At 39.4% G+C, this 15,767-nt stretch overlaps 1 protein-coding gene across 1 annotated transcript in view; it reads left to right on the top strand.

The window, feature by feature from the left end:
• LOC147035804 (extracellular calcium-sensing receptor-like) overlaps window positions 1-15,767 on the top strand; it is a 70,544-nt gene that overhangs the window by 11,026 nt on the left and 43,751 nt on the right. The window contains exons 4-6 of the mRNA XM_085869588.1: window positions 9,830-9,992; window positions 10,745-10,892; window positions 14,821-15,094. Coding sequence (XP_085725714.1) covers window positions 9,830-9,992; window positions 10,745-10,892; window positions 14,821-15,094 — 585 coding nt within the window. The remainder of the gene's footprint in view (window positions 1-9,829; window positions 9,993-10,744; window positions 10,893-14,820; window positions 15,095-15,767) is intronic.

Below are 15,767 nucleotides of genomic sequence, written 5' to 3'. Positions count from 1 at the left end.
CTGTCTGTATAATATATAATTTCTCATGAAGCAGCAACAATGATGTTAGAGCAGAGTCCTCACACTTGAGTGGTTCATCCTGTTTGGAAAGTGGAATTTGGAGATGAGATATTTGGAGAGCATGGGCAAGCGCTTCAGAGGAAATGATGGTGGCAAGGTGAAGTGGGATAGAATCAGGACAAGTGTGGATTGGGTCCAGCTGTACGTGTATTAGGCAGCACAACACAATCAGTGTAATGTAATTAAGCAGTATGATTGGGCAGGCAGGTGTAAAAAGATATGGAGTGTGTGCTGTCGCAGATGAGAAAGTTGAGATTTAAATATACGATGCATGCTGAGACGGTGATAAAGTGGGCAAAGTGGGCTTGCTATAGCAGAGTCAGGAGTTGTTTTATGATTGACGTCAGGAAAAAGAGAGGAAAAAGAGAGGAAAAAGAGAGGAAATTGTGAGTGTGAGGAAAGGAGATAAAATGAGAGAGGAAAGAGAAAGTTTCACGGTTGATTACTACAAATACATTTATATAGGGCTTTGACCAATACAGGTAAACGAAACAAATAGCACAAAATAAATGCAAGAGAAGAGGAACATGATAAGGTAACAGTACAGGTAAAATATACAGTGAGAGGAAGGAAATCCAGAACGGTATCTTCATCTTTGAAAGTTGTATTACTGGTTAAAAGCAAGACATGACCTCATGCATAAGAAACTGGGAACCAAATACATGGTGTTCCATACAGGCACGTACAAATTTGGTTGTTAACATATTTAGAACCACAAATGAAACAATCATACCCTTTGGTTTGTATGATACAGAAACTCATACGTTTTTGTGCACACCACCAATACTCTTCAATGTAAGCTCCGTTTGTCACACGCAGAACATCCAGGTGCAACAGGAGTTCTTGCCATGTTCTGCTCAGCATATTTGCATCCACCCGTGTCCATACAGCTATGATCCCAGAACGAAGATCCTGCAGGTTTGCCACCTTGGTGTTGTCCACAACATCTTTGACAAACCCCCTCAGAAAAAAAATCAAGGGGGGTTATGTCTGGTGATTATGGGGTTGGTCCGTCTTGGCCAATCCAGCGATGAATATTTTTTTTTTATTCAGGATGGCTGGAACAACTAAGGCCCAATGAGGGGGAGTGCCGTCCTGTTGAAAAATGATATTGGGTTGCCGGTCTTCAATCTCTGGAATGGTGAATCCTTCCAACATGTTCATGTAAATTGTTCAGGTCACTGTGTCCTCTGCAATGAAAAACGGACCCAACAAGCAATTATGGAGAAGACCACACCACACCACACTTTGACCTTTGGACTGCTTCGTATGTATTCAATGACCATGGGGGTTTTAAGAGCCCAGATCCTCAATTTATGCTGTATGACCTTCCCCGATTCATGAAAGCAAGCTTCGTCTGTGAACACGACATTTTTTGAGCTAATCTTCACCATCCTTTATGCGACTGAGCATTTCCAAGACAAATGCATTTTGTTTGGATCCATCATTTGGTTTGAGTTCCTGCAGAATCTGCACCTTCAAGGCATAAACCTTTAGTATTTTATGCAAAATCCTATGTACAGTGGTGGTTGGTAGTCCCGACACTCTAAATGAATGTCAAATTGATTTCTGGGACATTGTTGAAAAGATTCACACACTCGTTCAACGTCTGCCACGATTGTGCTTGGTCGACCATTACTTTTCTGGTCCTGACAACTTCCAATTTCCTTCAACCTCTTATGCCACTCTCTTATACTAGTCTGTGATGGCGGAATCCTTCCACACATTGTACGGAAATGACGTTGAACTTGCATGTCGGATCTCGTCTCGATGAAACATTCGACACACAGAGCTTTCTCCTGTGGAGTCGCCATTTTCTTTTAAATTAAACCATCAAAAAATCAAGAAAACTTTCTGAGTTTCTTTATCACATTATACAAAGTGTATTGTTGCATCATTTGTGGGACTAAATATATTCACAACAAAAGTTGACCACGACTTTTTGGAGCACTGTACATTATCAATTAACAAAATCATTTATTTTTCAACAGAATATGAAGTGTAATGTGTCATTCTTGTATCGGACCAATTCATTTGTGAAGCGGCCAGCATAATTTGTGTGACACAATGGGCTAAGCAAAATGGTGGCTCTGTGCACAGGTGTTTCCACTCATGCAGGAATGTAAAAAAAACACTTCCTATATATTTAATGTATGACATTAGATCCTCTAAAACCTCAATATAAAGGCCTTTTAATCCCACTTCTACACCAGGGCTCCGTTTGAACATTTATTGAATATCTTATAGTAATTTAAAATTATCAGTGAATCTATTTCATTTGAAAATGAAAAATCATGTTTTTGTTTTAGATTCTCAAGAATGCTTACAATGCCCCAAATACTTTTGGCCAACTAAACATCGAGACGCTTGTGTACTTATGGCTGAAGAATTTCTACTTTTATATGATCCGGTGACGATCACTCTGTTGGTCCTTTCACTCATTGGGATATTATTGGTGTCTGTGGTTGTAGTGATGATGTACACACAACGTGAACTCCCTTTGATGAATGATGAAAACTTTGAAGTGAATCTCCTTCTCCTTATGGCATTAGGAGGATCCTTTGGGAGTGCTTTGGTTTTTATTGGGAAGCCAACAGATAACGTGTGCAGCTTACGGGAAACGTTTCCCTGTATGATGCTTTCATTGGCCATAACCTGCATGCTGGCTAAATGTACAAGAATTGTATTTGCTTCTAAAGGTATTGTTTGAATGTTGTTACCGTTTTTATTTTTTATTTATTATATTTTATTTTAATGTTGGTATAATATGAAACCAATGTTTTATTTTTCACAATTTCAGGATAATATTGACAAATGCTGATGACGTCTCGGCAGTATAGCACATTTTAAAAGACAAAACATCTTCTAAACAAATATGCAGGGTGCAGTGGCCCAAAAGTCCGACCCCAGAAGGCACTCTTAACGTCAAAAATTATGCTTGTAAAAATATTTCAGTTACAGGGTTTAGTGATCCATTTTTTGCCTTTTTCCTGTGGGGCAGGACTTTTCAACCACCTTGGAGATCATGCACACTTGCTTTTCGAGATTGTGACCTGTGGGAATGAATGTGTTGTTGTCTGTCGATGATCCTCCACCTGGGATTCATTGAATATATTCTTAAATCTCTCATCATTCAGAGATCTGTGGCAAAAGGATCGATACCTCAATGATTGACAGTGCGCAGTTGATCCAGAATGACATTGCTTCAAGGAACGTGATAAGCTGGAGGAATTATTCTCTCTCTCTCTCTCTCTCTCTCTCTCTCTCTCTCTCTCTCTCTCTCTCTCTCTCTCTCCCTCTCTCTCTCTCTCTCTCTCTCTCTCTATATCTCTCTCTCTCTCTCTCTCTCTCTCTCTCTATCTCTATCTCTATCTCTATCTCTATCTCTATCTATCTCTCTATCTCTCTATCTCTCTATCTCTCTATCTCTCTATCTCTCTATCTCTCTATCTCTCTATCTCTCTATCTCTCTATCTCTCTATCTCTCTATCTCTCTATCTCTCTATCTCTCTATCTCTCTCTGTTCTATTGACCCCCTCATTTGCACAAGATCATCTGCCATCTGCTTGGAGATCAGCAAATATTACTGCCCTGCATAAAAATGTGGAAAAACTGATCCCTGCAACGACAGACCAATCAGCCTGCTTCCAATCATCAGCACAGTCACGGAATCTATCATCGCTTCAAACATTGAATCCTTCCTCTTCTCCAATGGTCTGATTTCCGATCATCAATTTGGATTCAGACCAGGTCACTCTAAGCTGGATATGCTGCTTCTGCTCTCCCAACAATGGATGGAGGTACCCAATGCCAAAGATGAGATCAGAGCCATCTCCAGAGACATATCGTGAGCTTTCGATAAGGTCTGACATCCCGCACTGCTCACTAAACTCTTTTTTATGGTATCCAAGGCAATCTCCACTCCTGGTTCACGGACTTCCTCTCTTGTCGCAGTCAACGCGTGGCTCTTCATGGAATTCTCTTCTCCCCTCTTCCCATCCAGGCTGGAGTTCCTCAAGGCAGTGTTCTTGGCCCTGTGCATTTTCTGGTTTTCTTCAATGATCTCTCAGATTCCCTGAAAAATCCTCTTTATCTCTTTGCTGATGACTCCACCCTCTGAAGGATCAATACCTCAATGACTGACAGTGCGCAGTTGATCCAGAATGCCATTGCTTCAAGGAACGTGATAAGCTGGAGGAATTATTCTCTCTCTCTCTCTCTCTCTCTCTCTCTCTCTCTCTCTCTCTCTTTCTCTTTCTCTCTCTCTCTTTCTCTCTCTTTCTCTTTCTCTCTCTCTCTTTCTCTCTCTTTCTCTTTCTCTCTCTCTCTCTTTCTCTCTTCCAGAGGATTGTTGAGAAAGTGGATGGGGGGGGGGTTCTAAACAGTCCCTTCGGAGAGACATAGAGTATGAGATTTGTCCGGATTGAAAGACATGCTCCATATGTTGGACCAGTTTGTGAGTTTACCCAGATCTGCAGTGATTGAAGAAGCTGCTCCATGCTGGTCTGAGGGAAGACAGAAGATATGGCAGATGGTGCAATCATCAGCAAAAAGATAAAGAGGATTTTCCAGAGAGATCATTGATGAAAACAAAGCCGGCTATAAAAAGGAACTATGCTTTAACAACTGGCAGGCCACGCCCCGAAGCTTGGGATTGGTCGGTGTGACGTGGGAGAGATGGGCATGATCATTCTTTGATCTCATTTTTGCTCTCCTCTCGGCACGATGAAATAGCAGCACAATTCTCGTTCATGCTGGTGTGAATTCGTTCACGTACTGAAGCTAGATGCTAGCCATCGACTGTTCCTGGGTCATGAAGGTTGTACGTTTCTCAGAAGAGAAGAAGAGCGCACCTCGTGGCCTTATCTCAGGGCCTCAGAAATCGTCTCGTCATATGGTCAAGGAGAAAGGCGGTTTTTGTTATGTTGCGAGTGTAAGATCATCTTACACCTAGTGTAAGATGAGCGGGGTCGGCGTGTTCGTTCGTGAGAAGAAACTGTTCGAGGGTTTGTGGGCTCTTAACGAAGGAGGACCATCCAGAAAAATAACAGGGGCCAGATCACTGCCTTGAAGAGTTCCAGTCTGGACAGGAAGAGGGGATGAGAGAACTCTATTTGGGGCTACATATAAGCTGTGACAAGAGAAGAAGACCGTAAGCCATGGTTTGAGATGGCCTTGTATTCCATCAGAAGAGAATTTAATGAGCAGGGCAGGGTGCCAGACCATATTGAAAGAACATTATATGACGAGGGAGATGCCTCTAATTTCATGTCTGGCATTGAGGACCTCTATCCATTGTTGTGAGAGCAGAAGCAGCATATGCAGTGGAGAATCCACTGAATTTGGTCTGAATCCAAATTAATGATCGAAAACCAGGCCCTTGGAGAAGAGGAAGGGTTTGTTGTCTGAAGCAATGATGCATTACATAATCTTGCTGATGATTGGGAGAATGGTGATTAGTCTTTTGTATTAGGGATCTGTTTTTGCACCTATTCTCTGCAGAGTGGTAATGTTTGCTGATTTCCAAGCAGATGGCAGATGACCGTGAGCAAATGAGAGGGTGAATACAACAGAGAGAGGGTGAGCAACAGCAGATGAGCATGTTATTAGGACACGTAGGCTGATGCCGTCTGGACCGGTTGCAAAATCTGATTCGAGGTTTGATGGCAAGATCTCCACTTTGTCAGGAGTAAATAACACAGAGTTCCTGAACAGCTGGGTGCAACTGGCTAAGGAGGGTACAGAAAGCAATGGGATTGGGACACATGACAGAGATGCAAACACAGAGTTTAGGCATTCAGCCTTTTCACGTGCGCTGTCAGCTGAGCTGGCATTTGAGGCAAGGGAGGGGATGGAGGTGGAACATACACGAGAAACAGAATTAAATCGACTCCACCAGGAGTTGGAGGAAGTGGAGAGCTTTGAGAGTTCAGACTTGAGCTGAGAAAGATGTTGTTTTCTGGCTCTCCTGAGGGTAGATACACCCTTGTTCCAAACTTTATGGAAGGAACGGAGATTACCCTCAGTTGCATTTGCTTTCCATGAGGCAAACACAAGTTGTTTCAGGACAACTGCCTCACCACATTCTTCAGTGTGCCATGAAGGGAGGAAGGGTAGTACAACTGAAGACGAGAGGGGATAAATCAGAGAGAGGGAGAGGGAGAGGGAGAGGGAGAGGGAGAGACGGAGAGACGGAGAGACGGAGAGACGGAGACACGGAGAGACGGAGACACGGAGAGACGGAGACACGGAGAGACGGAGACACGGAGACACGGAGAGACGGAGAGACGGAGAGACGGAGAGACGGAGAGACGGAGAGACGGAGAGACGGAGAGACGGAGACACGGAGAGACGGAGAGACGGAGAGACGGAGAGACGGAGACACGGAGACACGGAGAGACGGAGAGACGGAGACACGGAGAGACGGAGAGACGGAGAGACGGAGACGGAGAGACGGAGACGGAGAGACGGAGACGGAGAGACGGAGACGGAGAGACGGAGACGGAGAGACGGAGACGGAGAGACGGAGACGGAGAGACGGAGACGGAGAGACGGAGAGACGGAGAGACGGAGACGGAGAGACGGAGAGACGGAGAGACGGAGAGACGGAGAGACGGAGAGACGGAGAGACGGAGAGACGGAGACAGAGAGTTGGCTGACCATGTGCTTTGTAGTTACAGTAAGTTTCTTTGAAACAATTCCCAGGACTAGTTGATCTCAGCGAAAGTAGTGATAGGAGCTCCCATCTTGAAGTTTGATGGCTGCAGGAAGACACTGCCACTCAGCCTGAGTGAAATGCCAGACTCGACGGCACTGAGGTGTTTCTCCAATAGCAGCCAGAAAGATGTCTACTTTGTCAAGCATGTTGTCAGATGAACATATTATAGCAGAAGAAGAACAACAGATATTTTCAGGGAAATTTGTTAAAATCAGATCCAGAAGAAAGGGAGTATGATTCGTTGAGATCTGGGTGGGGAAGTTGGTACCAGGTCTCTTCGAAGAAGCCTTGGCTATCGCTGGTTGGATTTTTTGTCCAACGGGCGGTTGCTGGTAGAGATTCAAATGATATTTGTTACCTGCACAGTCCACGAGAATGAGCTGTAGCTGTATTGACATGTGGCTCATTTCCCTGATGCTCATCCTTCTCACCATATTCTATCAGTGAGGGAGCCTTGTGAGTGGAGGAGTCCAATGGGATGACCACGTGCTTTGTGGTTGCAGCAGGTTGATGAGCATCTCAAGGAGATGGGGATGGGCCAGGAATCTGCCTGGTTGATGGCCAGATGGAGGCCACTGGAATACCGGCAGAAAGTCGATGCAGTGACACACTGCTGTGGCACAGGCTCCCATGTCTGACTTGACCTTTATTGTCACTTATGGTCATATGGGTTCAAAACAAGATTTTTTCTCACATCAAAAATTATTACTTGGTCATTCCTGGTGGAACGTTTTGCCATCTTTCAACTTTGCTTTATATGGGAAGCATGGGGAGTTGCGATGGCGTGCCATCGACTTCACTCTGGTTAACTTTTAAAATATTGAGTGATTCCGTTGATGCTTATTTCAGGTTCTCCTATCAACAATTGTCCAAGTACAGTCAAGTCACTGAAACAAAAATATGTTGTGGCATTTTGTTTTACTCCACAAGTGGTGTTTACTTTACTCTGGGCTCTTGCAAGTGATCCAAGGGTAAACTTCAATACAACGGCCCATTTGGGAACAATCATTATTGAATGCACATTGTCTTCACCCCTTTGGGCTTTTTGTTCTTTGACCTACTTGATTATTTTGGCAATATTGTGCCTTTGTCTTGCTTCAAAGGCTCAAAAGAAGGATTCATCTTTAACCGAGGGAAAGTTTATAACTTACAACATGCTCTTTCTCTTAATGGTTGTGATCGCTTTCATTCCCGCTTATATGAGCACACAAGGAAAACATACAATTATAATAGAAATATTTGCAATCATTGCTGTGGCATTTGCATTTCTTGTCTGCAGTTTTGTCCCAAAATGTTACACAATTTACAAAATTAAAATATCATGAAACTTTTATTCTTGACATGTATGTTTTTCTTCCAAGAAAATATTTTCTGCAAATTTTGTTCAACAGAGACATTTTTATTCAATTAGCCAAAGCATTGTACTGCATTTTAATTTTCCTTTTATATATAATTAGTTGAACCTCAAAATGTGTTTGCGTGTTTCCTTCCAACCATTTGTTGGACAGCAGGACTGACACCACCCACAATTGCGATCTGACTCAAGCCCTGACAAAATAAATCGTACGTCCATCATTTTTCTCATCAGTTAGGACCAAGACGGATTCAAATGTTATATTCACAATTGCCATACCTTCCCCATAACTTTTCTCCTCAGTGTGAAAAAGACCAAAAGCGACTGTTAAATCAATCATCAAATGTTCATCGTTTGCAACCTATTGGCATCTCAGGTTTTCTGCGGCACACCGTTTGTGCCACAGTGGAAATGAAATGTATCTAGTTTGTAATCAGACCAATAATGATCATACCTTCGTGGCCCCAGTGGAATTGGAAAAAAATGACACTTTTCGCTGACATGTGATGATAATTTCACTGAGTCACCAAACTCGTGTGTTTGTGTGTGTGTGTGTGTGTGTGTTCGTGAATGTGTTTGTGTCATCATAAAGCAATAAAGCATTCAACATTCTCTGTTCTAATGTTAATTTAACATTAACAATAAAACATTCTGCGTTAGCACAGTGGTGGGATTTCTTGGGACTGTCCATTGCAGTATACCGCATGGCATTGGTGTTCGCTTGGCTCTTGGTTACTCATGCTGGCCTGCCACTGTTGCCCTTGCTCTGGTTGTGCACTGTACCCTTGTGCTCAAAATGTTTCACAGTATGTTGAATGGCACAACTTGTTCGTCCATCACATGTTCTGAGATCGAAGTCCGGGCAGAACCTCCAGCGGGTGTCGACATTTGATGGTCTCATACCACAGGGCCACCACTTTCGTCTTCTGCTTCCCTGTCAATGGAATAGTTGAGCTACGGAGCTAGAAATCCAGGCAAACAAGTACCACTATAACATCACCAAACCCAGAAAAGGAAAAGTGTATTGGTGAAAAAATAAAGAAATGTCAGTAAGCCAATGTTGTTTCAATCTATTTGAAACACTATATATATATATATATATATATATATATATATATATATATATATATATATATATATATATATATATATATATATATATATATATATATATATATATATATGTATATATACATGAAGGTGGATACGTTGAGATGTGGGAGGCTCCATTCCACCTCCTGATACCCACATATGGAGAGAACAACCAACGACACAAGCAGAAGTGATTGCAAAACACTGTCACCCACTGCGTTGGGATGGGCTAATTATATTGAAATAGATTAACCAGAGTGATCATTTAGAATGTTGTTTTTATTCAATTAAATTGAATTTTCGGTGATGACACTGCCATTAACATAATTACATTTTAAAAATATTAAAACTGAAGATTTATTTGGTTGTATTTACATTTGTGCATTTATTTTTAAATACTGCCTTAAGACGGTTGTACAAATATACTAAGAGTATATAAATGATTGTTACTTTAAGAAGAGGAAAGGTGTTCAGTTCCAGCACATTAATGATGAAATGCATGGATGCATTAAAGCGATGGTGCAGTGTTGCTGGGAAACGAGTTTGTTTTAAATATCACCATAAACTTGTATTCCATTTTATAATTTTGTTATACATGCATGCAGCAGGGGCTGAGGAAGGGAGATGCAAGGCCATGGTAATTCCGGATTTGCAGAGTGTTGTGAAGCAAGGAGAAATCATGCTTGCTGGGTTTTTCCGTTTTCATTCGTCCAAACCAAGTTCTGTCTCCACATTCAAGAAATTGCCCAAACAGCCTGATTGTTTCAAGTAAGTTTCTTCTGTTCCTTCTTTTCAAAATATCATCGATTTCATTGCCAAATATAAATGATTATTAATCTCGAGAAAAAACAATTTTTTCAATATTTTTTGCATCACAATATTTTGTTTCTGAAGAAGGTATTTTATGAAGACTGTTATTTATAGCTCTACATTATCTTATTCCTCAAGAGGATCTTTGACTTTGAAATTTTGCAGTATTACCTTCATTACTGCATGAGTTGTTAAATTCCTTTTGTATCGTGACAATAATTACAGAATTGTCAGAGATAAAATCAACACAAATATAGTCATGCTTGAAATCGTGTATTTTGTTTTTTTTTCATCAACTTTTGCAGATTCTGTCATTATTCTTTAATTTGTGTTCACCGCTTTCATTTCATTACATCTCATGTCTTTGCTGTGAGATATATGAGATAATGATCATCTCGCTGTGGACTCTCCAAAAAATCCAATGCTTGACGTGAAAAAATTGTTCGCATTTTGATTTTACAGTTTATCAGCTTTAACTGAACTATTATTATACAAGATATTATAATAAAAGACCTACATTTGAACTGAATTATCACAATTACTTTAAAAAAAAAAAAAAATATATATATATATATGTGACGCCTCAGATTTAATAATCAAACACTATGTAAGCTAAAGTTGTTTATTGCAAAAGGGACTTTTTTTTCTTTTTGTTTGACCAAATTATTTTTTCGTAATTTTTTTTTTGACAAAATATTTATTTCAAACAGTTTCAACAGCAGGATCTTTCGCTGGCTTATGGCAATGATATTTGCAATTGTGGAAGTAAACAATGACCCTTTGTTGCTTCCAAATGTAACTCTTGGTTACATGATTTATGAGGCCTGTTTTAATACTCACAAAGCGGTCAAAGCCACCGTAAGTTTTATTGGTTCAGAAATTGCACATACACAAGAAAATATCTGCAAACCAAGAGCGATAATCGGAAGTGCAAGCTCCTCATTATCGAGCATCGTTGCCCATTTTATTGGTCCGTTCTATATACCACAGGTGATATCAAATCATTTTCTCTGTCACATCGATCTGCAATTGCCAAAATTATTTATGAGTGACTGTTAAGTGATGTCTTTGTTCAGTGTGATGTTAATGCTTTTGTTTTTCTGATTCAACACGGAATAAATTGTTTATTACACATGATTGTGATATTTGTTTTGAAGAGATGTGATTCGAAAAGTTAAGTATACTTAAAACAGCGAAAAGTTGTAATAGTGTGTTTAGATTTTATGCTGGGTTGAATGATTGAGAGCATTTGGAAAAATAATCCGGTCACCACTGGTCACCACAAACTCGTGTAAATGAGCAATTTTGAGCAGATTCTAGTCAATGAAACACCTCATATTTACCAGTAATTTGTCTTTCGAGATGCTTTCACACTCATAGATAAATTATGGTCTGTGTGTGTATGTATGTATATATATATATATATATATATATATATATATATATATATATATATATATATATATATATATATATAAAATATATTTTGAAAGAGGAATGACAGGAGACCAGATAAGAAAAACGAGTCATCTTTTGCATTGTTATTTGTAGTGACGTGTCGGTGTCCGATGTTTATCGCCTGCGTTTTGTTTTAAAAAAATGCATGGTGAGATGACACCTGCCTGCTTGTTGGACATCAATCATTTATGGCAGCTTTGGCAGCAATTTAACGTTTTCAAAATGAATATAGGTGAAAAGAAACACTGATATCGTTTTTCAGAATTCTGGTTATAGGTCACAAATTGAAGTGTAATCCATTTTTCTTATTGTCATACAAAATAGATATTGTACAAAATATATACATTGGATAAAACCTTTTTGTAGGTGAATCTGTATTTGGAAAAGAGTCTAGAAAATGTTGAAAAGCATTCGTACATCCAACTGAAGGTTCATTAATGAATTAAAATGTTTTATTCATTTCAACGTATTACCACATCCTGCCAAATTATCCATGAATTGCATGATGAAATAAACCGAAAGCTTCATCATTCATCATCAGAATGCACCAGATCAAACAATATTACAATATAAATATTTTACAAGTTAAATAATAAATTTCTATTTGAGGTGTATAGCAAATAACAAAATAAACAACAATCATATTCACTTCGTAATGCAAGGATATAAATATGAATAGGTATTATATAAACTTAACTATAAATAAGAGATAAAATGAAGGAAGAGAAATGGCAGAACAAAATTAAATCTAAATTGGCATTGGCATGACTAAATCAACGAGGCCAAGAGAACAACGGAAAACAGGATTAGACAATCAAGTAACAGTTATAAAACAGACACATGCACCTGCTAACTTCTGATAGACAGTTATAATGGCCTTAAATTCCTACTTCATTAAAATTTTGAAGTCGGATAAAGCACTGCTCTTCAAATGATTTGTTTTCAATGAAATGCAAGGATTTGGCTGTCCAAATAAAGGTTCTTGTGGAGATATTAGCAGAGACATCGTGTCAATTGATTGTTAGTTTGTTTGTTTTTTTTGCACGAGTGCAATACAGAGTGACTTTCTGTGTTATTTTGGACTTTGGAGTGAGTACATATACAAAAATTATCTGTACAATTTTTATGTGGATACAATCACGACGTCAAGATCACATTATTTTTAAGTCTGATGTTTATTTTGATGTTTTGTGAGTGCATCGATCTTGAGGTGCTTTATCTTTGGTTTGAGACCAAATGTTAATCATAAAGAGAATGAGAAAGTCTTGGGGTGGTAAAGCATAATGTTTTGAGATGGAAAACGCCTGGCGATCAGCACAATTTTCAATATTTTCCACAGGTGCTTCCCATTTCAAGTTATTTTGTGTGGACACCTGAAACATTTTCCATGCATGCATTATCAAGCTTATAGCTTCCGACATGACCAACTGGCTGGTTTTGCGTATCTCATACTTATGAGATATTCATTTTGATGGATTTTGTAGGGTTTCATTTCATATGGTTGCTTTCAGACATTTTCAAAAGATTATTCTCTGCTTATTGCATATTTGAAGTTGGTTTGATTGGTGACATGAAACAATTCTTAGATAATCTATATACTTATGGATGCAGTTGATCAGATGGCAGTGTCTCAATTATCATCACTTGGAAAATGAGTAGTTGCAAGTATGTTCCTTGTTCCTCTATAATGAGCAATCCCCAATCAGATCGAGTTGCAATTGTGTGATCAATTTGATCAAAAGCTTTTGCAAAGTCTGTTAATATCATTGACGAGGATTATTAGTTCATTTCCATGTTCGCAGAAAAGTGTGTAACATCTTTATGTCATGGTGTTTAGTGCAAAGCGATTTGGGTTGCAGATTTGGAGTAATACCATGTCACATCAATTTTTCAATTCATGATTCAGCAACCTTCACCAAATAGTCCGTCAGTGAGATAATGTTTGTTGTTTTTGGGGGTTGCGCCAACTATCGCAATTTTCACTGATATTAGACCTTTCATTGTTGAAAAGTGAAGTTAATTGTATGAGTTGTATCAGGTGACACTTGTCTTTAAGAAATAAAGGTTCATCAAAAAGAAAAAAAATCACAAAGTCTTTCAGGATATGATGGTGGAAGGATACAGCCTTTTTTGCCTTGCCATGCAGCCACGCTCCTAACTTTGAAACATTCTTCAATCATGCCCCCACACCATCCAATAAAGTGGCACATCACCACTGCCATCATTTTGTCCTATTGACCGGGTGTTTCTGCTGGTGCCGTCTGAACCAATAACGTGACACCTTGCAACCTGCCCATGGTGTTGCACACTTGCGGGGTCACTGATTGCTGGTGCCATACCAGACTCGTACTCGGAGCTTAAGCCACGGGGGCGTTTAACACTCCACACACGAACGGCCGACACAATCAAATTAATCCCTCTCCTTAATTTACCGTGTGCCTTGGCTGGTTTTACAGAGAGGACACCCACCGTTTATACTTTCGCATATATGAATTAATAAGGCCATAGGGGTGGTTTATTGGACCACACAAAAATTGCTGATACATTTAAATCCACCCTTCTCCTTAGCTTTTATGCTGCCTTGCCTGGTTTTATTGAGACAAATCCAAATTACCCTTTCCTATCCAAGCACGATGTCAATTATACCACTCTTCAAAGAGAAATAAAAACAGGACAACTTGAGCACTTCACTCGACTCGGTTCTTCATTGAAGAAAATGTTCTAACATGCATGAACACATGGACCATGTTAACTTCATATACAAGCTAGTCAATATCCCCTCTGATATAACAATGTGTTCATCAATGTATCGACAATTGTACATGTATTCAGGTCAGCCATATTTTGTGTGTGTGTGTGTGTGTGTGTGTGTGTGTGTGTGTGTTTTGTATGCACACACCACAGTTTTTGTGCACGTTTCCAGTTTGTTTATCTCAAATATTTGTGTCAAAAAACATGAGCATTTTAATAATTAGGAGTTATGTTATCCTGTGATATTTTGGACACCACTCAATTTTACATACCATGGTATGGCAGATGATAATGTCACACACACACACACACACACACACACACACACACACACACACACACACACACACACACACACACACACACACACACTGGATTTCTTCAATGCATTCACACTTTAATATATTTGAATTAAAAACAATTCCTTTCTTTGGTTTTCTGTTTTTGGTGTTTCTTTTGCAGATATAAAGTTTAAAAAATCACATTATTTGTTTATTATATTGCTTGTATTTAATCCACAAACAAAGGATATCCTTTATTTTCAATCGGGAATGGCATTTTGCTTTCTTTATTCCAGGTAAGCTACACATCAACGTGCAAATGTTTAAGTGACAAGAAGGAATATCCATCTTTTCTTCGCACAGTACCGAGTGATGCTTTCCAAGCCACCGCAATGGCTCGCATCGTTTCTCATTTTCATTGGGTTTTTCTGGGAGCATTGCAAGATGATGATGATTATGGAAAACAAGGAATCGCTCAATTTGTAAAGGAAGCGGAAAATAAAGGGCATTGTCTGGACTTTATCAAAACGATTCCAAATGTTGATGAAGTGGACAAAATTAATCTTCTTGGTGAGGAGACTGTTCTCTATTCAGAAAGATGATCACATGTGTGATTTATGTTATTGTCGTAATTAAATGATGAAGTAGATGCAATGTTATTAAAAAAATTTGTTAACACACGATTTGCATTCAAACAGGATGGAGTGTTTCTGCAGTTCAAGTTCATGAATAATTTGACACCAAATAATTTTTTTCCATTCCTATTTACACTTGTAGTATTGTTGTATGGCAAAGTCAGACCACACGGAGGATCTTTAGCTCAACTGCTTTTAATGGCGTCTCCTGCTCCACTCCCTCGGCAGCCCACTCATATCACTCTTGGTTCCGCTTTGTCAGTTCCGGTTCATCATGCATTCATCAATATTTATGCAACTTCCAATTCCACATCTTCATTTTTTTCATGAAAATAACAACTAATCATGAAAAAAAACAAAGAACATAGTAAGCATGTAATTGTCATGCATTCATTAATATCCATGTCGCTCCCAATGCTACAAGTATATATAAATATATCAGCAGCTTCTTCTGCCTTCAATTTGTATCAATACGGGACATTTGAAATGAGGTATGAATGCTAACAAGGCCATTCAGGTAGGTGCTGTTCCTGTGTGTCCACTGAATCACTTTTGCTCACCTGGGCACTTTTATTCTGCTTTGTTGTGTTCATGAATGCAAATTTGAC

The sequence above is a fragment of the Eptatretus burgeri genome, chromosome 1 (genome assembly GCF_056783735.1).
Source record: "Eptatretus burgeri isolate ZD-2024b chromosome 1, Ebu_testis_v1, whole genome shotgun sequence".
Lineage (NCBI taxonomy): Eukaryota > Metazoa > Chordata > Myxini > Myxiniformes > Myxinidae > Eptatretus > Eptatretus burgeri.
This window is presented reverse-complemented; position numbering and strand designations above follow the sequence as displayed.